Below are 22866 nucleotides of genomic sequence, written 5' to 3'. Positions count from 1 at the left end.
GTATTGCCCTATTGCCATAAAGCTGTGGCTGAATTCTATGGCAATCTCTCATCGGGGGTCAGTGATCCAAGATCGGCCAAATTTGGCAAGGTTTTTGTACGGAACAAGATATATAACTTTGACCCACAAATCATTAATGATTACTACAGCACACCATCTGTTCCTGAAGGCCCTCCACCAGATCTTAATGAGGTAGTCTCTGTACTAACTGGTGGATTGATTGGCAAATTCCCTGCCCATCCACACAAGGTCTCAGCTGCTAATCTCACGACCCTATACTCTGCCTTGCACAAGGTTGCCACCCGGAATTGGACGCCGTCCACAAACACCACGGTGGTTACCAAATCTCAAGCACTGACTCTGTTTGCCATTGGCAATGGCACTCTTAATTTTGGGCGTATGGTATTTTACACTGTGATGCAGTATGCTGATGGGGGATTAAAGTCATCCAAACTCCCATTTCCCAGTCTGATCTATGGGATACTGGTGTCTCAAGGGTTTGTTCGCAATGTTGATGAGGGTCTGTCTGATTTCCGAGAAACAATCAAAATTGCCAAGGCCCTGTTCAAAGGAAACCGCAAAGTTGACCTTACATGGAAAGACTCATCCAACGCACCGAATGCTACTGGACCATCTCCTGCGTCTACCTCTCGACCACCTAAACCTGGTTATGTGAAGATTACCGTAGCAGGTGTCTAGACCCATCTCGATCATGCTCTTAAGAAAATTGCCCAGGCTAAGGCCGACTTGGCCTACTATGAGAGTTTGGCTGCTGCCATCAGTGTCATGTTAGATATGACCGTTCATGGACAAAAAGGAGGAGATGATCAAACTGGTGCTGGTCCGTCACGGACCAAGGATGATGAAGAGGAAGAGGACGGTGAGGATGAAGAAACTGAGGATGAGGAGGATGAAGATGATGATGTTTAGATTTTGTTGGCTTAAATGTTTCTATCTCTGCTCTTAATTGTCTGTTAATATTTCTGTTTGTATTCTTGTCTTGGCTAAATCTCTAACTGTCAATGGAACTGGTGCAGGTGTTGTGTTAAGTGTTGCCAACAATTCTAACAACACCCCGTACTAACAGTATTTTTTTCAGGGGGAGAAAATCTAAAACTCAGGGGGAGTTGATTTGATCTTAACAAGGATAAATGAGTTTGATCTCATTTTGTCCAAGAAATGCAAAAAGGGGGAGAATGAAGGGAAATAAGATTTCGATTTTAAATGATATATTTTATTTATTTCCCTAATAAAGTTTTCCTTGTTAATTTGATTGAGCAAATATTTGATATGATTTTGCCTTCCTTAGATAATGAGATCTTAATTCAAGAGATATGGTATTAGTGTTTAAAAAGAGTTTATTCCTAATAAAACTCTCACTTTCCTTGTATTTTAGATTTCCTTGAGGAGATATGATTCTTCACCTATAAATAAGAAGAAAAGCTCATTGATAGCCGCCGCTGCAATATCGACCATACATACACACACGTTGCAGAGATTTACAGAGAAAAATTATTCTCGAAGCCGTTGCTGTTTGGAGTGGTGATTCCCGTGTTAAGTTGAATGGTGCCAACATCTATAGACAACATCCGTAACTGATGTTGACTGAAGATTGCATCTAGTTGATAGTGGTTTCCGGGATCAAGTTTTTGCTTTCTTGTTTTAGTTTTATTCTGGTTGTTTGTTTTTTAGAAAGCATTTGTTTTCTCAACTTGTTGAGGAAATTGATTTTTGTCATAATCACTAGTGTTAGGTTTTTGTAAACGATTTGGTTTCTTTAGTGATTAATTTTTGCCATAAGGCACCGCACAAGTATTAATACTTGTGCATATTTAATCTTGTCAATCTATTTATTTCAAATCAATTTGTGTTATAAAAGTTAATTTTTCGCTGCATATAGATGTTGTCCGAAATGTTGTAACATCTGGCACAACATTTAATTATGATAAAACACAAATTTATTGTTTTACATCCTATACAGAAAGTCTTATTATTTGTAGCATCCGTCGGACAAAATAATCCTAACAGAAACTATCAAACTATCAATCTTGTGTACGTATTTCACTTACTGGTAGTTGAACTCTGGGATAAAAGCTCATCCAACAACTCAGATCCCAAGTCTTCAAGAATAACCATTTCTTCTTGACTGACTCGTTTCTTTTTACCATTCCTTTGTGTTTTCGTGGTCGCACTTAGTACTTTGTGTGATTCCTTCAGGGTTTTAGCTGGTGACGAGCCCTCTTTGTAACTGTAATTCATCTTCTCAAGTGATTCCATTACTTGTTCTAAAGGAAGTTGAGAGGGACCGTGGATCCACGCATGGCATACGCGGCTTCATCGTAAGCCAATGCTGCTTCCTCTGCTGTACTGAATGTTCCGAGCCAAACCCTAGCTCCATTCCTGGTGGAATCCCGAATCTCTGCTGCGTACTTCCCCCATGGCCGTTTTCGAACACCGAGATATCGTTTTTCAGTTTTAATTTCTGATTTCTCAGCTGTGTCTGATGGGGAAGTTTCAGGTGGGTTGAAAATACTGAACGACTCAATCTCTTTAGAGATATCTTCTTTTCTGAACGGTGAAGAATCCATTTTGTGGCCCAAAAAGTTAGAGACATAGGTGTGGAATGGTGGGGGAAGAGACGAGAGTGATCAAAGGTTTTGGAATTTATAGTATAAAGAATCCAAGATTCTATTAGACAACTATTATTTGTTGGCTTCCGTCTTTGCAAAATTGGGTTTTTTTAGGCAAAAAATCTGTGTGAAACAATTTTTCATATCGTATTTTGATCCTATTTGGATCATTTATAAAAATTAATTAATAGAAAGAGCCAAACATTTATTTATTAGCAAGTTTTATCTTTAATGGCGAACATGGACCAAACTCTAACCTTCCCTGGATCAGTTAAATTTGGTGCTCGACATTTTTTCATTTTTAAGTTAAATAAATTAAATCAGCATATCGATTTTATTTTATTTTATTTTTTAGTTTTACTTTTAGTTAGTGTGAGAACTGGGGAAATCAAAGTTGTGTTAAACCCCGTGAAATATTAATAGATGTTTAATCTAATGTGTTTTTAAATATAACGTCCTCAGGTTTGTATTGTGTTGTGTATATATTTTATTTAATAATAATAATAAATTAAACGTCACCCCCGTGGAGATATAAAGTCAAGACCTTGACCCTGTCTTGTCCTCTTCCGTCGGCGGACGCCACCCTACCTTCTTTATTAAGAAAGGGACCCACTTTAATTATATAATTCGCCTATTTCGTAGACCTAGGCTTCATTGTCTGATCTATGATGTATCCCTCTTGATTTTCAAAAATAATATAAAAACAAAAATGTAGTAGCCCTCTTCAACTTTGGAACCACAGAGCAGAGCAAGAGATTTTTTTGACAAATAGTACAACTCTATTCATCCGAATAAATTACGAAAGTAATTATTTTATTATAATATCGAGGTTGTAATTGAATGAAATGGATTTTAAACTTATTCGAAGGAATTTTTGTTGAATGGATTTCAAATTCATCCCAAGAAACCGATCAATATATTAAAATAAAAATTAGATATATGTCTCTGTGTGTGTGTGTGTGTGTGTGGGAGACGACTATTATGGTTGCCCTAAGTTTGAATCCATTTAATTTGGAATGAGCCATTTGACTATGATGAAGAAAAGAGAAGGTGAGAAAGAAATAAGTTTGTTTCCAGTTGAGGCAGCATCTTGCATCTTAATTATAGTATGCTCCTTTGCATTAAGAGGCTTCAATTCAAACAAAAGCTCTCGATGCATGCATTCATTTTCTAATATCTCGCATGAGTTATGGTTAGAGCTAGACGGATTTAAAAATTTGATGTCATGTGGACAAAACATATATAAAAAATAGTAACAGCGTGTATATTTTGAAAAATCAGAAGAGAGATAGATCCAAGGTTCTTGACATGCATGTCGATATATATACCTGAGGATATATATAAAATGAATGGTGTTAAAAGATGAAGAGCTACTGAGAAATAAAAAGCGTTATGATATATATAATTCCAATAGCTTTAATTTATGTATAGTAATATGATTTATTTTATAAATAATTAAACTTTTTGAGGTGTGATGCCGGGGAAGAATTTAGTTTCTCGGCGGATGCCAATGGCCAAAAAGTTGATGTCTAGAGCTGGCCAGTCACATTTGGGAGTACATCTATTGCACAGTTGAGTTATTTATAAGCTAAGTGATTCTACGAAATGACATGGAGTTTCAAAAGATAATTAGGACACCAAATTGGAAACCAAAAAGAATCAATAATATCACATAAAATATTAGAGCTATCTTGTATAACAACGTAAGTAAATATGAATCAGTTAGCTGGTCTGCCATTATTTTTGACAGATCATAACCTCACTTTTTCTAACATTTCTTTTGCCGTGATCAATGAGGAAGGAGCATGCTGGTTTTTTTTTCCTGGAATAGTCTGTTATAATCAATTGAATTTCCAACTCGAAATTTTCTTCCAATTTTTTTTTATTAAAAAAAAAAAATGCAATTTCATTAATTATTCAAAGAATTACAATAATTAAACTTCCAAAATTTCAATCAAACAAGACGTAAAAACGAGCCTCTCTAGAAAGAGCAGTGAACTATTACATTTACTTATCAATAAAAAAATTAAACAAAAATTTTGTTTCAAACTTGGAACTGTGATATCAAATAGGCTATAATTGGTGGACAATTTTATATTATTTATTTCGTTAAATTGTGATATAGCATTTAAAATGTAATATACGGATGATTATTAGTTCAAAAACGTCCCTCTGTATAGTTAGATAGTGGATATGGCAAAACACTGTACACATGTCATAAATCATTATGATATATCCTATAGTACGTACTTCATATGTCACGGGTTCATATACAATTTGTTTAATATATAAACAGTTTAAAAGTCCATTCCACATAACTTGACGTACAAATCCTATACTTAAGTTTATTTGATCGAACTATCGAAACTCGACTCAAGCCCATTCTCGAATTTTGACCGAGCTTGAGTCCAGCATTTGCACCCCTAATGTAGACTAGTAATTAACATGGATATTGTTAGTTGTTGGGCACATATATGATATGTAGGCTGTCATTGGGAAGACCGTACGTATGAAGAAATAAAATTTGATATGAAAATGTGTATGCAAGTTATTGGAACGTACCTATCATGTGTTTACGAAAGTGAATCCATTTTTCTAGAAACCGCCGATAGTAAACGACAAATCCCAGCTGCGTCAAAACTCGTGCATATTGACAGGAACTAAAGCTTCATTTTCTTGACAACAATGTCAATATATAAAATAAACAATCATATTTGAAATTTCCATTTTTTATTACTATTTAAAATCGAAATTTCTTAAATTTATGGCCCGATCATAGGCATCAAAACGGCCACAAAATGTCACGCTTTTGGGCTAATGGCATTTAGTTTCATTTCGAACAAGGCGTTTCGTAGTTTGAAGATGGGGACAATATTTATCCCAATTTCAAAGTATTTATTAGTATGATTTATATGGTCCTCATAAGCACAGTTGATTTTCATAGAGTCCATACATGAAAATGAAGATCGATCGGTAAATATATATATGGTCCATTGGGTCATCATGTCGGCTCGAGAGTGATTTATATATAACCAAAATCCAGCTCATGTTGTTTGATACCCCAGGGATGAACCTTTCAAGATCCGGCCCAAACTCCCCGTCCATCTCTGAGGCCCACAGGTAACTGGCCCATGACAAGCCCAGGATATTCTCCTATAAATACCAGGTTTGAGCGTATGATAATTCATTCACTATATTGTTTTCAGCAGCGCCCTTAGCTGCTCCCCCCATATATCCTCAGTCTCTGACTTGAGCGTCGGAGGGGCTACGCCGGGACACCCTCCTCGCCCCCTCCTAACGGTCTTATTTGTGATTTCAGGCCCAGGGTAATTTTGAAGCCCGTGTCTGGATTAGTGACGCTTGCGTGGATCGGACCCTAAATTTCCCGTGAGTATCATTTGGCGCCGTCTGTGGGAACATTTGAGTTGAGACGTAGAGATGGTAGGGAGGAGAGGGAGTAGAAGAGTTAACTCAGCGTCATCGCGTCCTCAGAGGGGACCCGAACAGTCTCATGCTGAGGCGAGGCAGGAACAACCCCATCAGGAGACAAAAACTGAACAACCTCGTCAAGAGACCAGGGTCGAGCAACCCCGTCCTAATGAAAATGTGGGGAACTTGACCCTAGAGCAGTTGGGTCAATTTATCACTCGGACAGTAGATGAGGCTATGAAGAGGAACCAATAATCTGTGTTCATTGAAGAGCAGGCCACTCGCCAGGAGCGAGAGGAAAATGTTGAGGGCCAGCAGAGCAGAATCGAAGAGACCCAGCCCCTCCCAAGCGAATGGAATGCAGATATTGGAGAGATGTGGAAGGAAGTACAGATGTTGAGACAACAGGTGGGAAGTAGAGCGCCGGCCCCCAAGAAAGGAAGTCCTTTTTCGCTTGCCATTCTGAAAGAAGGACTTCCCCCGAGTTTCCGACAACCGAATGTTGGAGAATATGATGGACATACCGACCCCGAAGAGCATTTGGGGAGATTTGAGAATGCGGCTCTGTTGCACAATATTCAGATGGAGTCAGGTGTAGGGTTTTTCTGGGCACGTTGGTGAGATCAGCCCAGCAGTGGTTTAATACTTTGCAGCCCAACTCTATACGTTCTTTTGAGGACTTCTCAGCTGCCTTCTTGCACCGATTTGCTAGCAGCAAGAGGCACCAGAAAAATTATTTGAGCCTGTTCGTGATGAAACAGCAAGAGAATGAAACTTTACGAGAATTTGTCCAGCGTTTCAACAGTGCAGCGCTGGAAATACCAGCGGCTACTCCTGACATCATGATAAGTGCCTTCACACAAGGATTGAGGGGATGGGAGTTTTTCAAGTCGCTGGTCAAGAAGCCCCCGTCAAGCTATGATGAACTGTTGGCTCGAGCTGAGAAATATGTAAACTTGGAAGATGTCCAACGGTACAGAAGGATGGAGAACCGGAACGGAGGAAGTAGAGTTGAGGGAGTGGAGAAAGGAGGAAGGAAGAGGGGTGCGGGGGAAAGAGAGGAAGACAGAACTAGAAGTAGAGGACAATTCTCATCACATGTTCCCCTGGATAGGAGTCGTGACGAGGTGATGGAGGTGAGGGAGCCCGCGAGGAGGTGGGAGAATTCACGAAGGGTTGGGTGCAGTGCTAGATTGCCTTCACGGGATAGACGAGAAGGATCCTCATTCAGGAGTCGACAAAGGTCTCGCTCGCCCCCTAGGCGTGGTCAAGGCCCTCCATGGATAAATCAGAGGATCGGGGAGCAGAGAGGGGAAGGTCGATGTCAAGATGTCCCTCAGGAGCTCGTCGAACCGAGGAGGGGAATGAATGAGGATAACCACCCTACGAGAGGAATGATTCATATGATCTCGGGGGGTGCTACTGATGGAGACTCTGGGCGAGCTCGGAAGGCACATGGGAGAAGGTTGGAGAACTTTGAGATATCTAGGGGTGCAGACTTACAACAAGACCCCGTCATCAGCTTTGGGCTGGAAGACTTCCGAGGCGTTGTGACTCCACATAACGATGCCTTGGTGGTAACGACCACCATTGTCAATTATGATGTGGCGAGAATATTTATTGATAATGGAAGCTCCGTGAACGTCTTGTTCAAGAGCACGTTGGATCAAATGAAGATGGGAGGATTTGAGTTTGAGCTGATATCCACCCCGCTGTATGGGTTTGCAGAACACGTCATCTTGCCTTTGGGTCAGATTGTTCTTCCCCTATCCTTGGGGACTGATTCTCGGCGGGTAACAAAGATGATAGCCTTCACTGTAGTAGATACCCCGTCAGCGTATAATGGAATTCTAGGACGACCAGCCCTGAAGGATTTTAGAGCAGTAGCTTCCAGTTATCATCAGAAGCTTAAGTTTCCTGTGGGAAAAGGAGTTGGAGTCCTGTGCGGGGACCAAAAAGTCGCACGTCGTTGTTATGAAAGAATCGTGAAGGAAGAAGAAAAGAGAGGTCACGAGCATTCGCATGGAAGCTTGAGCTCAGTCTTGCAGTTGTAGAGTCATTCGAAGAAGCTTCTAAGTGGGTAACTTTGTCCTGTGGAGGTACAAGAGGAGCAGAGAGGAAAGTTGGAGAATGCGCTGGGTAAGGCTCTAAAGAGGTATGGGAACGCTTACCACCTTAGAGAATATCTTTACTTCATTTTTGATGTATTTCGTTCCTGAATTTGTCTTACGTTATCAGTTGATATTTAATAAAGCCAAGTTCTTATATTAAGTTCATGGTTGTTCTTGTATTATGGGGATTATATGAATTAAATTTTACCTACTTAGGCTGCACCTAGTAGAGGAGAAGAGGGGGGGGGGGGAGGGAAAAAGTTAAATTTTTCCTGCTAAGGCATCGCCTAGCAGAGGAGCAGAGTGGAGGAGGAGAAATAAATTTTCCTGCTAAGGCATCGCCTAGCTGAGGAGCAGAGTTGGGGAGAAGAAAAATTTTATTTTCCTGCTAAGGTGTCGCCTAGCAGAGGAGTTTGAGGGTGAGGGTGGAGAATATTTATTTTCCTGCTAAGGTGTTGCCTAGCAGAGGAGTTTAAGGATGACGAGGTGGAATCTTTATTTTCCTGCTAAGGCCCGGCTTAGCAGAGGAGTTAGAGGGTGGAGGTGTTGATTTTATTTTCCTGCTAAGGCATCGCCTAGCAGAGGAGTTAGAGGGTGGGCGCGTTGAATTTATTTTCCTGCTAAGGCCCGGCAAGGCCTGGCTTAGCAGAGGAGTTAGAGGGTGGAGGTGTTGATTTTATTTTCCTGCTAAGGCCCGGCTTAGCAGAGGAGTTATGAGATGATGAGGTGAGAGTTTGATTTTTCCTGCTAAGGCCCGGCTTAGCAGAGGAGTTAGAGGGTGGACGTGTTGATTTTATTTTCCTGCTGAGGCATCGCATAGCAGAGGAGTTAGAGGGTGGGCGCGTTGAATTTTATTTTTCTGCTAAGGCCCGGCAAGGCCTGGCTTAGCAGAGGATTTAGAGGGTGGAGGTGTTGATTTTATTTTCCTGCTAAGGCATCGCCTAACAGAGGAGCAGATGGTGAGGAGGTTGAAGTTTGATTTTTCCTGCTAAGGCATCGCCTAGCAGAGGAGTAGAGATGGGTAGGAGAAAAATTTTATTTTCCTACTAAGGCATCGCCTAGCAGAGGAGCAGAGGGTGAGGAGACTGAAGTTTGATTTTTCCTACTAAGGCATCGCCTAGCAGAGGAGCAGAGATGGGTAGGAGAAAAATTTTTATTTTCCTACTAAGGCATCGCCTAGTAGATGAGCAGAGGGTGGAGGTGATAAATTTTTATTTTCCTGCTAAGGTCTCCCCTAGCAGAGGAGTTAGAGGGTGGAGATGTTGAATTTCTATTTTCCTGCTAAGGTGTCACCTAGCAGAGGAGCAGAGGGTGGAGGTGGTACATTTTTATTTTCCTACTAAGGCATCGCCTAGTAGATGAGCAGAGTGTGGAGGTGATAAATTTTTATTTTCCTGCTAAGGTGTCCCCTAGCAGAGGAATTAGAGGGTGGAGATGTTGAATTTTTATTTTCCTGCTAAGGTGTCCCCTAGCAGAGGAGTTAGAGGGTGGAGATGTTGAATTTTTATTTTCTGCTAAGGCTCGGCTTAGCGGAGGAGTCAGAGGGTGGAGGTGTTAAATTTTTATTTTTCTGCTAAGGTATCACCTAGCAGAGGAGTTAGAGGGTGGAGGTGGTGAGTTTTTACTTTCCTGCTAAGGTATCACCTAGCAGAGGAGTTAGGGGGTGGAGGTGTTGAATTTTATTTTCCTGCTAAGGCATCGCCTAGCAGAGGATTTAGAGGGTTAGAGTGAGGAATTTTTATTTTTCCTGCTAAGGTCCGGCTTAGCAGAGGAGTTATGGATGCTGAGGTGAGAGTTTGATTTTTCCTGTTAAGGCCCGATTTAGCAGAGGAGTTAGAGGGTGAGGAGGTTGAAGTTTTTATTTTTCCTGCTAAGGACTATTTTTGTAGAGGATTCAAGGGCGCGGGGAAGTATAAATTATTTTCCTTCAAAAGTTTAGTGGAGGACCTTGAAGATGGGGGCGACGAGGGCATACTGTGTTAGAGAAATTTATTTCGTTTGTCGTTAACGAACAATGTTGCCGCTGCGAAAATTACGGGGATCGACCTGCCCGGTCAGGTCGCGGGGATCGACCTGCCCGGTCAGGTCATGGGGGTGTGGGGGCAACGCCCCCATAATTTTTTCAGAAACAATCATTCACAAGTGAATATCTCTATTGTAACCTCTTCGAAATAAAAATCTCAACATGCTTGGGCGGGGCTTACGAGGGGCGAGTGTGGCGGTGGTGGCTGGGCGAGCACGAGGGCAGTGCTAGGGCGAGAGGCTGCGCGCTGGGGAGTTAGGGGCGAGGCTGCATGAGGGCGAGGGGCGAGGCGACGGGCTGACGTCCGCTGAGCAGGCACGAGCGCACGGTGGGCGAGCTGTTGTGGGCGAGCGTGGCAGACGGGGCAGGCGCACGGTGGGCGAGCTCGGGGTGAGGGCGAGCTGCTGTGGGCGAGCGTGGACGACGGGACAGGTGCGCGGTGGGCGAGCTGGGGGTGAGGGCGAGCTGAAGTGGGCGAGCGTGGCAGACGGGGCAGGTGCTCGGTGGGCGAGCTGGGGGTGAGGGCGAGCTGCCGTGGGCGAGCGTGGCAGACGGGCAGGCGCATGGTGGGCGAGCGTGGCAGATGGGGCAGGCGCACGGTGGGCGAGCTGCTGGGGGCGAGCGTGGCAGGCGCGCGGTGGGCGAGCTGCTGTGGGCGAGCGAGGCGCGCTCGGCAGGGGCGCCCGGCAGGAGTGCTCGGCGAGGACGAGCGTGTGCGCGGCTGCGCGTGCATGGCAGGAGGGTGAGAGGCGCTTGGCGAGGGTGTAGCAGCGTGCTGGCGAAGCTGGCGGTTGAGGCGAGGGCAGCGTCGCGGCAGTGCGACTCGGCGAGGGGCGAGCGTGCGGCAGTGACGAACGGCTGGAAGAAAATGCACAACTCGCACCCGGTAGACCGAGAACAACGCAATTAATCGAACTTTGAACCTACGATTCAGTTCGACTTGGGAGGGGGAGACTGGTGATACCCCAGGGATGAACCTTTCAAGATCCGGCCCAAACTCCCGGCCCATCTTTGAGGTCCCACAGGTGACTGGCCCATGACAAGCCCAGGTATTCTCCTATAAATATCAGGTTTGAGCGTATGATAATTCATTTACTATATTGTTTTCAGCAGCGCCCTTAGCTGCTCCCCCCATATATCCTCAGTCTCTGACTTGAGCGTCGGAGGGGCTACGCCGGGACACCCTCATGGCCCCCTCCTAACGGTCTTATTTGTGATTTCAGGCTCAGGGTAATTTTGAAGCCCGTGTCTGGATTAGTGACGCTTGCGTGAATCGGACCCTAAATTTCCCGTGAGTATCATTGTTCAATTGATAAACATGTACCAAATTTCTATATATAAAGAGACCTAGAAATTTATTCAAGAGATTGATGACAATCTTTTCACTATAAAAGAGTTACGTACGTTTCATTCCTCCTCAGTCTGTGATATATGGTTCGCTCTTGGTTCAGCCAATAATCCCAACAGCAGTGTCAGCTAGTTTAAAGAAAAGCTTATTAGACCATCTTAAGAATATAAGTTACAAGCAAAATCAACACGGAAACCTTAAATTTATATGCAATCGACAAAGATCTCCATCTAATATTGTAGAATTATATATTATAATGGGGAATCCTTCTATCACTAGCATCATAATATTGACAGTTTCACATGCAATGACACATTCAGACTCATGAATAAGTGAAAGGTAACCAACTTCTTGTCTTTTTCAAAAATTTTAATTGGGTCACCCCATTAATTACCAAAAAAAGTTATCAAAAAATTACTTTTATATATCTTTGTTCGGTTGGGGGAGTGGAGACGGGGTTATTTGGGCGTTTGGGTTGGGGGACACCGCTTGCACCACCCCCTCCCCTTGCATGCACCAAAGTTTTTATAATTGATGGGTATTAGTCTAAAAAATGGTTTATTTTTGTAAGTTAGGCATAATTAATTGTGTGGAGATTGGATTGGGCCATAAATTAAGGATTAGGCCCAATAGAGAGCCCAAGATAATCTAAGCTCATGGTTCAACTAGGAAGCCTATAAATAGGAGTCATCCCACCATTTTAAGGGGGGATTCACATTATCTCATTATATGCTCCATAAGTATCTAGCTTTTGAGAGTACATATTTTGGGGTGTTTGCTAATTTGAGAGTGGAGGATTTTTTTTGTTGGGTATCCCTCGATACCTCTAACCTCAATTCGTGACATAGGTGGCGACCCCGAGATTTATTGGTGTGGACGCGAAAGTAGCGGATATCCTCTCATACTAACGTGTTCACCCGGGCAGATTTATCACCTGAATTTCGTGTAGCATCAGTTTGGCGCCGTCTGTGGGAACACCTGCCACCTGATCACTGAGAATGCAAACACAGTCGCGTACGACTCATGACGCTCCAGAGGAGCATGGGCGCCCTCCTCCAGCTCGCCCACAGCAGGAGGAGTTCCTGATCACGTCCGAGGTTCTGAAGGTGATGATGGAGGAAGCAGCGTCTAGGGCTGCAGCCGAAGCCGTGGCGCGATACCTCGCAACTCGGCAGCAGTACAACGAGAGCAGGGGAGCGCACGGTGAAGGAGCCCATTCGCATCGTTCAGAGAGAATCTTACCAGAGAGAGAGGTAGTCGGGACCAACGACGTGCCGCCGACAAACCTAAAGAAAGGGACTGCACTCCAAGATGACGAGGCTCATAGCCAGGCACCTCCTTCTTATCAGAAACTCCACGCCAAGAGAGGAGAAGAGGTCACAATTGCAATTTCACCTGCACGACGTAGCCCTTTCACCACAGCTGTACTAGCAGAAATGCTGCCGGTTGGATTAAAGATAGCAAACCTACCTGAGTATAAAGGAGAAGGGGATCCACAAGATCACCTCGACAAATTTTATGCTAAGGCAGACCTTTATGACATCAGCGATGCTGCTTACTGTAAAATCTTTCGAACTACCCTATCAGGACAAGCCCTTACTTGGTTCAACAAGCTACCCCCGGGGACAGTAGGCAGCCTGGATGAACTCACCAGACGTTTTCTTCAACAATTCTCCATTAATAGGAAATATCCCAAGACAGCATCTTATTTGTTCACCATAGTCCAAAGAGAGGGAGAGAGCCTAAGAGAGTTCGTACAGCGATTCACTCAGGCCGTTCATGAGGTCCCGCACGTCAATCACGATTTACTGGCAGGAATCATGCAGCAAAACCTTCGTCACCGGAGATTCAAAGAGTCAATAGCGGGAAAACCCCCTAACACTTTAGAAGAATTACTTGAAAGAGCAGAAAAATATATTCGCATCGAAGAAGCAGTAGAACCTCGTTGCCTTGGGAAAAGAAAGAGAGAGGATGAGAAATTTGGAGACAAGAAAGAAGAAAGGCGGGTAACTCAGAGCCCTCATCTCCAACACATCCCGCTGAACTCACGCTTGACGGACATATTAGTAGTAGCCGAGAAGCAAGGTCTTTTGCAGCCCCCACGCCCTATGAAAGAGAACTCGAAAAGACAGCAATCTGACAAGTATTGTCGTTTTCACAAGGACAAAGGCCATACCACAGAAGACTGTTTTGTCCTGCGAGCAGAAATAGAGAAACTCATCAAGCGAGGATACTTGGGTAGTTTCGTGGATAAGTCACGAAATCAGCAGGACAATAAGCGCCCAGAGTTCCAGCGCAAGCCCAGACCTCTGAGAGGGAACAAGGACCAAGGGAAACGACCCGAAAGGATAGAGGAGAACCTGCCTACTGGAGGAGTCATCGCAGTAATTTCTGGAGGCCCGGCATGTGGGGATTCAAACAGGGCGAGAAAAACCTTGGTTCGCGCAGCGGTGCAAGAACTTCCATCTGCGGTCAATACCATATCGCACACCATGCTCGAGATAGTCCAGTCAAAGAAAGATATGGCGTTCGGTGACAGTGATCTAGAGTTCCCTCGTGGGGAACACAATGACGCCTTAGTCATCTCCGCCACCATTTCCAATTTCTGGGTGAGAAAGATACTAGTAGATTCAGGAAGTTCTGCGGACATCATTTTCTATAGCGCTTTTGTAAAACTTGGAATTGACAATGCCCTACTAGCCCCGGTAAATACCCCTCTAGTTGGATTTGCGGGGGAGGTAGTTGAGGCATTAGGAGAGGTTACGCTTCCCCTTTCCTTGGGGTCTTACCCACTAAGAACCACAAAGATGGTGAGGTTTCTCGTAGTTAAGTCTCCGTCAGCATACAACATTATTTTGGGACGGCCTAGCTTAAATTTGTTTCAGGCAATAGGCTCTACGTATCACATGAAACTTAAGTTCCCCACACACGGAGGAATAGGGGAGGCAACCGGTGATAGCCGATTGGCGAGAGAATGTCATGCCATCACCTTGTAGGGGACAACAAATCACCGAAAGAAGCAGGCTGCCTCAAAGGACTCATCACCCAGAAGTAAGAAGAAGTTGGAGCATCATCCGGAAAACAGCGAGGTTCATGTTGTTGAGAGCAAATCGGGAAGAGACGAGAGACTTAAAGCCGCAGAATTACTGAAAAGTATAGAAATAATACCAGGAAATTCCGAGAGCAAGGTCAAGGTTGGAACGGGCCTGCCAACTAATTTAGAAGAAGCCCTGACAACTTTTCTAAGAAATAACGCAGATGTGTTTGCCTTGGAAAGATGAAGCACTGCCCGGAATACCCCAGGAGTATGCACTCCACAAACTCAAAGCAGATCCAAAGATAAAACCAATTAAACAAAAGAAAAGAACGTTCGGTCTCGAGAAGAGCAAACATATCAGTGAAGAAGTAGAGAAGCTATTAACAGCTAAGTACATCCGCCCTGTCATGTACCCAGAGTGGTTGTCAAATGTCGTGCTCGTTCCGAAGCCAGGAAACAAGTGGCGTTTGTGCATAGATTTCACTGATCTGAATAAGGCATGCCCTAAGGATTCTTTCTCGTTGCCAATGATTGATTCATTGGTCGACTCCACCGCCGGGTGCGACATGCTCAGCTTCTTGGATGCATATCAAGGCTACAATCAGATTCGGCTAGCACCCGAGGATCAGGAAAAAACAAGCTTTGTAACTGATCGAGGGATTTACTGCTTCGAGGTGATGCCATTCGGATTAAAGAACGCAGGGGCAACTTACCAACGGTTGGTAAACAAGATGTTTGAAAAAACAATCGGGCACAACATGGAAGTATATATAGACGACATGCTTGTCAAGAGCATACGGGCCTCAACCCACACCGAAGATCTCAGAGAATGCTTTGGCATTCTAAGAAAGTATAAAATAAGGTTGAACCCCGAAAAGTGCACATTCGGGGTCGGAGGAGGGAAATTCCTAGGTTATATGGTCTCAGTTAGAGGGATAGAAGCTAATTCCGAGAAGATCAATGCAATTTTAAACATGTCTCCTCCGAAGACGTTGAAAGGAATACAAGAGTTAACAGGACGGATCGCCGGTCTTAATCGATTCATCTCTCGGTCGGCAGATAAAGGCCTGCCATTCTTCAAAGTGCTCAGACAAGGAAGTAGATTCGAATGGACGGACGAGTGTCAGCAAGCCTTCGACAGCTTGAAAAAGTACTTAACCACATCACCCTTACTTGTAAAACCGTGTGAAGGAGATACGTTGTTCCTTTATCTAGCAGTCTCGTCCGAAGCAGTCAGCGCAGTGCTAACCTTAGAGGAAGGACGCGAGCATAAGCCAGTATATTACGTGAGCAAAACATTGCAGGGAGCAGAACTTCGATACACCAATATCGAGAAATTGGCCCTAGCACTAGTCATTGCAGGAAGGAAACTACGTCCTTACCTCCAATCTCATCAAGTAGTAGTGTTGACCAACCATCCCTTGAAGAAGGTACTCTCCAGCCCTGAGGCATGTGGTAGGATGGTCAAATGGGCGGTGGAGTTGAGCGAGTACGGATTGGAGTACCAACCGCGCCCGGCGGTCAAGGCCCAGGTTCTGGCAGATTTCATAGTAGAAATGGAGATAATGGAGGCAGAATGTTCCAGCCCCACTTGGACACTGTTTGTTGATGGATCTTCCACTGCATCAGGAAGTGGAGCCGGAATATTGTTAGAAAATCCTCATGGAGACAAGTTTCAGTATTCCATAAGGCTTCAATTTTTGGAATCAAATAACGAAGCAGAGTACGAGGCTATTATAGTAGGATTAAAGCTAGCCTTAGCTGCAGGATCAAAGAGGTTGATAGCGCACAGTGACTCCCAGCTTGTGGTTAACCAACTTCAAGGGACTTATGTGGCTAAGGAGGAGAAAATGGCCAAGTATGTGCTCCGGGTTAATGAGCCGCTCTCGCGTCTAGAGAACTATGAGATAAAGCAGATACCCAGGGCCCAGAATGAAGTAGCAGATAGGTTAGCCAAGATGGCAAGTTCTATGACAAATATTGACAGTAGAAGGGTCACTTTTCTAGTCGTTACTAAGGAAGAGGCGGAGGGACCAACTCTTGACATTCTGTGCACTGGAGAGGGTGAACCGAGCTGGAAAGATGAAATCATCAGTTTCCTTGTACAAGGAAGCGTACCACAAGATCCTTCTACAGCCCGAAAGCTTCGGATAAGAGCCGCTCGATTTACAATAGTAGATAATGAGTTGTACAAAAGGAGCTACTCCTTACCATACTTGAAGTGTCTTGCTCCCAGTAATGCTAATTACGTACTTCGAGAGATTCACGAAGGAATTTGTGGGAATCATTTAGGAGGAAGGGCATTGGCCCATAAAGCTCTGCGACAAGGGTACTTTTGGCCCACAATGAGGCGTGACGCAGAAAAGTTGGTAAGACACTGTCGTACATGCCAAGAACACGCGAATATCAATCATCGGCCAGCTACGCTCCTGCAACCCTTAGAAAGCCCTTTGCCTTTTGCACAATGGGGAATGGATATCGTGGGACCATTTCCCATAGCTACTGGGCAGAGAAAGTTCCTTCTTATGGCCGTCGATTACTTCACAAAGTGGGTAGAAGCTGAACCTTTAGCTAAGATAGCCGAAAGAGACGTAATAAACTTTGTGTGGAAGAATATAATCTGTAGGTTTGGAATACCACAAGCCTTCGTCTCAGATAACGGAGCACAATTCTCAGGTTCCAAATTAAGAAAGTGGTGTGAGGGGTTTTCCATCAAACAATTCTTCACTTCCGTAGGAAACCCCCAAGCGAATGGACAAACGGAAGTTACAAATCGTACTATCTTGCAGCACCTCAAAACCCGATTAGGAGCGGCCAAAGGCAAATGGGTGGATGAACTGCCGAGTGCCCTCTGGGCTTATAGGACTACGTCACGCACCTCTACCAGAGAATCACCCTTCAACTTGGTTTATGGGGCAGAAGCAGTGGCTCCCGCAGAAATAGGAGAACCTTCCATGAGAGTCCAGAATTATACTCTAGCGGATAATGAAAGAGCGATGAGGTTATCTTTGGATCTCATAGAAGAGCTTAGGGAAGAGGCATCACTCCGTGCAGAAAGGAACAGAGCGCAAATGGCCAGAGCATACAATAACAAGGTTAAGCATAGGTCATTTCAAGTAGGGGACTTAGTCTTGAGGAGGGCAGAAATCTTGCGGCAGATAGGTAAACTCGATCCAAAATGGGAAGGCCCGTACAAAGTAATCGAGATAATCAAAGGAGGAGCATATCGTCTTCATCAACCAGATGGGAAGACCTTACCAAGAACGTGGAACATTGCGAACTTAAAGAAATTTTACGTATAGACTACGTGTTTCTATTTGTTTTTACTTAAAGAGCAGTCAGTGACATGATGTTATTACCTGAGTTACGTTTATCAATAAATTTAAAAGTTTTCCTTGCAATTATCGTCTTTTCGTTTTACTTAATTAAAGAACCAAGAAAAAAAATGTGTGTAACGCGCGCGAAAGTCATCGCGAGACCCAAGATGTCATAGAGAGCCACCCAAGCATAAGAGGCTTGGCCAGCCCAGCGGGAAAGTGCTCAGACACTATAAGAGGTCACCAAAATAGAGTCCCGGGATACCTACGCTAGGGTAATAACTTCCCGTCGAGACCACAGAGGCTTAGTTATGCCCAAATTCATATTTAATTAAGCAGCAAGCATAAAGCATGATAAAAAAAAAACGAAAATTAATGCCCATATGACATAGTAATCAAAATAAACTTCGACTAAGCAAAATAGTTATGCAAAAGTACGATCTTAGAATAAAGCTCAGACAGGTCTAGTGGCGAAGGCAAAAATCATCCATCCTCGATAGCCTCGTCAGTAGGGAGCAAGTGCAGCGCACCAATGACCTCGCAGTCAACATCCCCCGCTGGAGGAAACTCTGGCAGAGGGTCAACCTGAGCGGTGTCATCCAACTCTGCCACATGAGGTGAAATCCTCATAATCACCTCCTCAGGAACCAAACCTGTCAAGCGGAGCTGGAGACGACAGTCTCGCACCACCTCGTCACGGAGACCAAATGCGTGACTGTAAACCTCATCAGCATAAGCCGAAGAAGCACGAAAGGCTGCTAGTGCCTTCTCCTCAACACCCGTCACCAAGGACTTCCCCGTCTTAGAAGCCAAGAACATCCCGCCAGTCTTCACCTCGGTATGGTGTTTGTCATAGAGGGAACCGAGCTCTTTACGCAATTCCTCATCATATCTAGTCTTTTCTTCACATTTCTTTGTCAAGAAAGAAAGATCGTCTTGGAACTTCATGTTCTCCGATCGAAGACGTTCATTTTCTTCCTTTAATTGGGAGAGCTCTCGGCGAAATCGAGCCTCCTCAGCTCGACCTCTCTTCTCTCGAGCCTGATAAGCACAAGCCAGAGACACAGCCTGAAAAGCAAGAGACAGTTGGTTACATCACATAAACGTCCCTACAGAAAAGTCACTGAGGGGCGGGGAAAGCACCTGGCAACCTATCAAGGCTAGGCAGTGGGATTGAGCAGCAGGGGGCTGAGGGACCAAATGAGCCATGTCATGATCACATATCATCTCCCTCCCCTTTCTCCATCCCATATCAGGGTCATCTATATCCCAAAAAGACCCCACTTTCTCCTTAGCATTAACTCCTTCCAAGAATAGAGAGTTCTTCTGAGAGCCTCGAGAAGACGATATCGGATCTCCACGACCTTTCTTAAAGTTTGGTGGGGTGGCCACTTCGCCCTTCCTCTTGCCATCGTCATGTCCTCTAGTATACTGGTCCTTTCTTTTATCCATAACAGTTCCAGAAGCATGGTTGTCAGTGGACATAGGATGAGGCCCCTGACGAACTTGAGAGCTAGACCCTCCTCCACGACCAGACTGGGGGTGCTGACCCCTAAGAAGGGATAGAAGATCGAGGAGCGGGAGGGTAGCGCCGGTCATCAACTCTTTTCTTCTCTCCGATAGAAAGAGACCTCCCCATAGTGTCTTCGCGAGCCTGAAGGGTGGCCAAGTTCACGCGCAACCCTACAAGAAAAATAGGGGGCAATGAAGCATTAAAATTTCATAACTCAAACGTAAAAGTTAAAAATAGTGAAAATCAACGATGTGCAAAAAGGCAATTAAAGCAACAAAAGAGATACCGCGGGTTAACAAACTCTTAGGATCAAATATATAATCAAAAAACCCCAGGGTTTGGCACTGAACTTGCAAATGTCGATGAATCATTCTCATTTTCACAACACTACAACTAGAGCTCCAAGTTGAAGGTACGTCCCAACCACTATCCTTTACAAAAAGAAAGTGGGATCGCCAATCCCCTCGAGTCGAGCGTAGTCTGACCATGAACTTGAAACCAGCACGAGGTTGGAAGTAGACGGAGTAGTCAGGTTTAAGGCATCGTACTGAGAAAAGAGAATGGAACAAAGAAGTAGTAGCCTGAATTTGAAACTCGTTTGCTCGATGACAGAATCCCAGAAAATAAGTAAGTGAGTTTGGGGACAATTGACTGAAGCTTACACCTAAGGTACGAGTCACCTCGACTAGTAAGGAATGAGGAGGAATGGAAAACCCGCTATTAAAATGGGCAAGGGTCACGGTAAAATACCCTGCGGGTGGGTTGTGATAAGAATCCCCCAAGCTAGGAGCCTTAAACTCATAGTCAGAGGAGATTTTCAGTTTACCACTCAAGCACTTCACATCCTGAGGAGTCAGAAGGCTCCGATCTAGGTCCTCAGGAATAACTTCTTGGTCAGGATTATCACCAAACGAGGAACCACGAGGGCAAGGTAATGGCACTTGAGGGATAGGAGGGAAAGAACTCTCGAGATCATCCATTAAAACATCATCACCCAAAGAACCCAAGTCACCAAGGAGGGTCAGGTCACCCAAAGAACCCAAATCGCTCAAGAGGGACGGAGTGTCAGAGTGATAAGAGTAAGTATCTGAAGCTTCACCCCTACTAAAATCACTCGAAAGGGAAGATTTGTGCATACGACTAGCCATTAGTAAAGAGTACTCCTTACCACGAGGCGCGCACCCTGCAAGAAGTTTAAAAATTTATCAGATAACCCGAGAGAAGTAGCATTAGGTGCACAACCCGTATCATGTTGTAAAGATTAGTCAATACCCCAACCCAAATCCAATCCACAAATAATCTCAGTCTAATCCCTATCCCAAATGAATCAAACCAGCCCAATACCCTTGCACCAACCCAACCCAATCCCTAGCCCAAACCACCCCAACTCAAACCCATTACATTAATAAAGCCCAGCCCAATACCCTTGCACCAGCCCAATACCCTTGCAACAACCCAACCCAATCCCTAGCCCAAACCACCCCAACTCAAACCCATTACATAAATAAAGCCCAGCCCAATACCCTTGCACCAGCCCAATACCCTTGCACCAGCCCAGCCCAATACCCTTGCACCAACCCAATACCCTTGCACCAGCCCAGTACCGTCGCCAGCGCAGCGGCTCTGCTCGAATCCGTGCACCCCGATTGGAGCAGCTCCGTAAGATCGGTTCTACTAGCATCTGCTGGGCTGAGTAGCAGCGAAGATGACTTCTCACCAGTATATACAGAACGAGGCTCACAGATACGCATGGATTGCATGAGATCTTTTTAAGATTTCCGGTTATTTCAAACCCACAAAAGCATAGCACCACCTGGAACCAGGGCCGAAGCCTTGGTCGGACCATCTTGCGACATATAAGTCGCCTGAGTTTTCCCAAAAATGGTGGCTTACTGTACGTATTTCTTTGCTCTATGGTGATGTTCACAGAAAAAGAGTCCCCGGGAGCCTCACAAGATTACGAACAGTAAAGCAAATGGAAGGAAGAAGAAAGACTATTATTTCATGGAGCACAAATTCGAATACATAAAGGAAAAGCATTTGTAATATATATTATATAGTATAATATAGTACCAGCAGCAAAGACCCATAAAGAAAGGGAATAGAGCAGAGAGGATACCTGACATGACGGCGGAAGATCAGGAGAGGAGTGAGGCGTGTGGGCCCCTTTTATAGGGGAGTAGGGCTCAACCTAATTGCAAAATTAAAGCAAATGATAGAATAAGTTTTTTAAGTTATTGTATTGTTATTTTATTAGGAGCGTAGGAGGAAGCTTTTTCTTCTAATAAATTGTTACTCTCGATCACCTTCAATAAAATGTAGGTGTTCCAGAGTGGGGGGCTTATGATGGGTATTAGTCTAAAAAATTGTTTATTTTTGTAAGTTAGGCATAATTAATTGTGTGGAGATTGGATTAGGCCATAAATTAAGGATTAGGCCCAATAGAGAGCCCAAGATAATCTAAGCTCATGGTTCAACTAGGAAGCCTATAAATAGGAGCCATCCCACCATTTTAAGGGGGGATTCACATTATCTCATTATATGCTCCATAAGTATCTAGCTTTTGAGAGTACATATTTTGGGGTGTTTGCTAATTTGAGAGTGGAGGATTTTTTTTGTTGGGTATCCCTCGATACCTCTAACCTCAATTCGTGACATAGGTGGCGACCCCGAGATTTATTGGTGTGGACGCGAAAGTAGCGGATATCCTCTCATACTAACGTGTTCACCCGGGCAGATTTATCACCTGAATTTCGTGTAGCATCAATAATGAAAAGTTATATAATAATAAATATGAAATAAAACCATCAAAATTTAATATAAGTTCATAATTAATTTAATTAAATTCTTTTCTTTCTATTATTTATCTAATTTTCAAACATCTTCTCTCCACCATTTTGATTCCCGCATTTAAATGTATTTTTATGTTTACTTTTTTTAAAAAATATCACAATTTACACAGTAGTAAAATTAATTTATTAAAATATTGGATCATAATGATTAAATTTTTTAATCGCTTATTTAGTTGGTGAAATTAAAAAAATAAATGAATACATTATGATAAAAATTGTACGACTTCATAGGAGTTTAATGATATAATTTGTTTTAATCTGTTTTTTGAAAAATTCAAACAATAATGTTACTTTTTTGCTGATTTTATTTTAAAAAAATGTTGCCATTTTGTGTTTAAAATAACATATTAGGGTAAAAATATATGATATCATTGGTCGATATACTATGATGTTCAGTTTTTTTTTTTTTTATATTTGATCATCGTCATCTTCAACATTGTTCAAGTTATAAAATCTATGGAATTTCATAGATTGGTAAAAATCTTATAAAAAATTTACAGGAATCCACGTTTTTACAATTACATGAAAGTTTGTACAAATCTATCAACTTTATAAAAATATATAATTTTAAAAAGTCGTTCCGACGACCTAGGCAATAATGGTGCT

General features: G+C 43.6%; 3 protein-coding genes across 3 annotated transcripts; 1 reads left to right on the top strand and 2 right to left on the bottom strand.

Moving 5' to 3' along the window:
- Positions 1-2285: 2285 nt before the first annotated feature.
- LOC142505969 (ethylene-response factor C3-like) lies at positions 2286-2588 on the bottom strand. Its single transcript, XM_075619107.1, has one exon. The coding sequence runs from the start codon at positions 2586-2588 to the stop codon at positions 2286-2288; it is 303 nt and encodes a 100-aa protein (XP_075475222.1).
- A 9951-nt stretch (positions 2589-12539) lies between these two features.
- On the top strand, positions 12540-14537 carry LOC142505967 (uncharacterized). The gene has a single exon (XM_075619103.1). It carries the CDS (start codon positions 12540-12542, stop codon positions 14535-14537), a length of 1998 nt encoding a protein of 665 aa, XP_075475218.1.
- Positions 14538-19447: 4910 nt separating this feature from the next.
- Positions 19448-20689, bottom strand: LOC142505966 (uncharacterized). Its single transcript, XM_075619102.1, has 2 exons — positions 19695-20689; positions 19448-19578 (listed from the first exon to the last, which is right to left on the bottom strand). Exons 1-2 carry the CDS (start codon positions 20554-20556, stop codon positions 19448-19450), a joined length of 993 nt encoding a protein of 330 aa, XP_075475217.1. The 5' UTR covers positions 20557-20689.
- Positions 20690-22866: the final 2177 nt, after the last annotated feature.

The sequence above is a fragment of the Primulina tabacum genome, chromosome 10, assembly GCF_025594145.1.
Source record: "Primulina tabacum isolate GXHZ01 chromosome 10, ASM2559414v2, whole genome shotgun sequence".
NCBI lineage: Eukaryota > Viridiplantae > Streptophyta > Magnoliopsida > Lamiales > Gesneriaceae > Primulina > Primulina tabacum.
The sequence above is the reverse complement of the archived record's forward strand: the minus strand, read 5'-3'. Positions and strand labels throughout refer to the sequence as shown.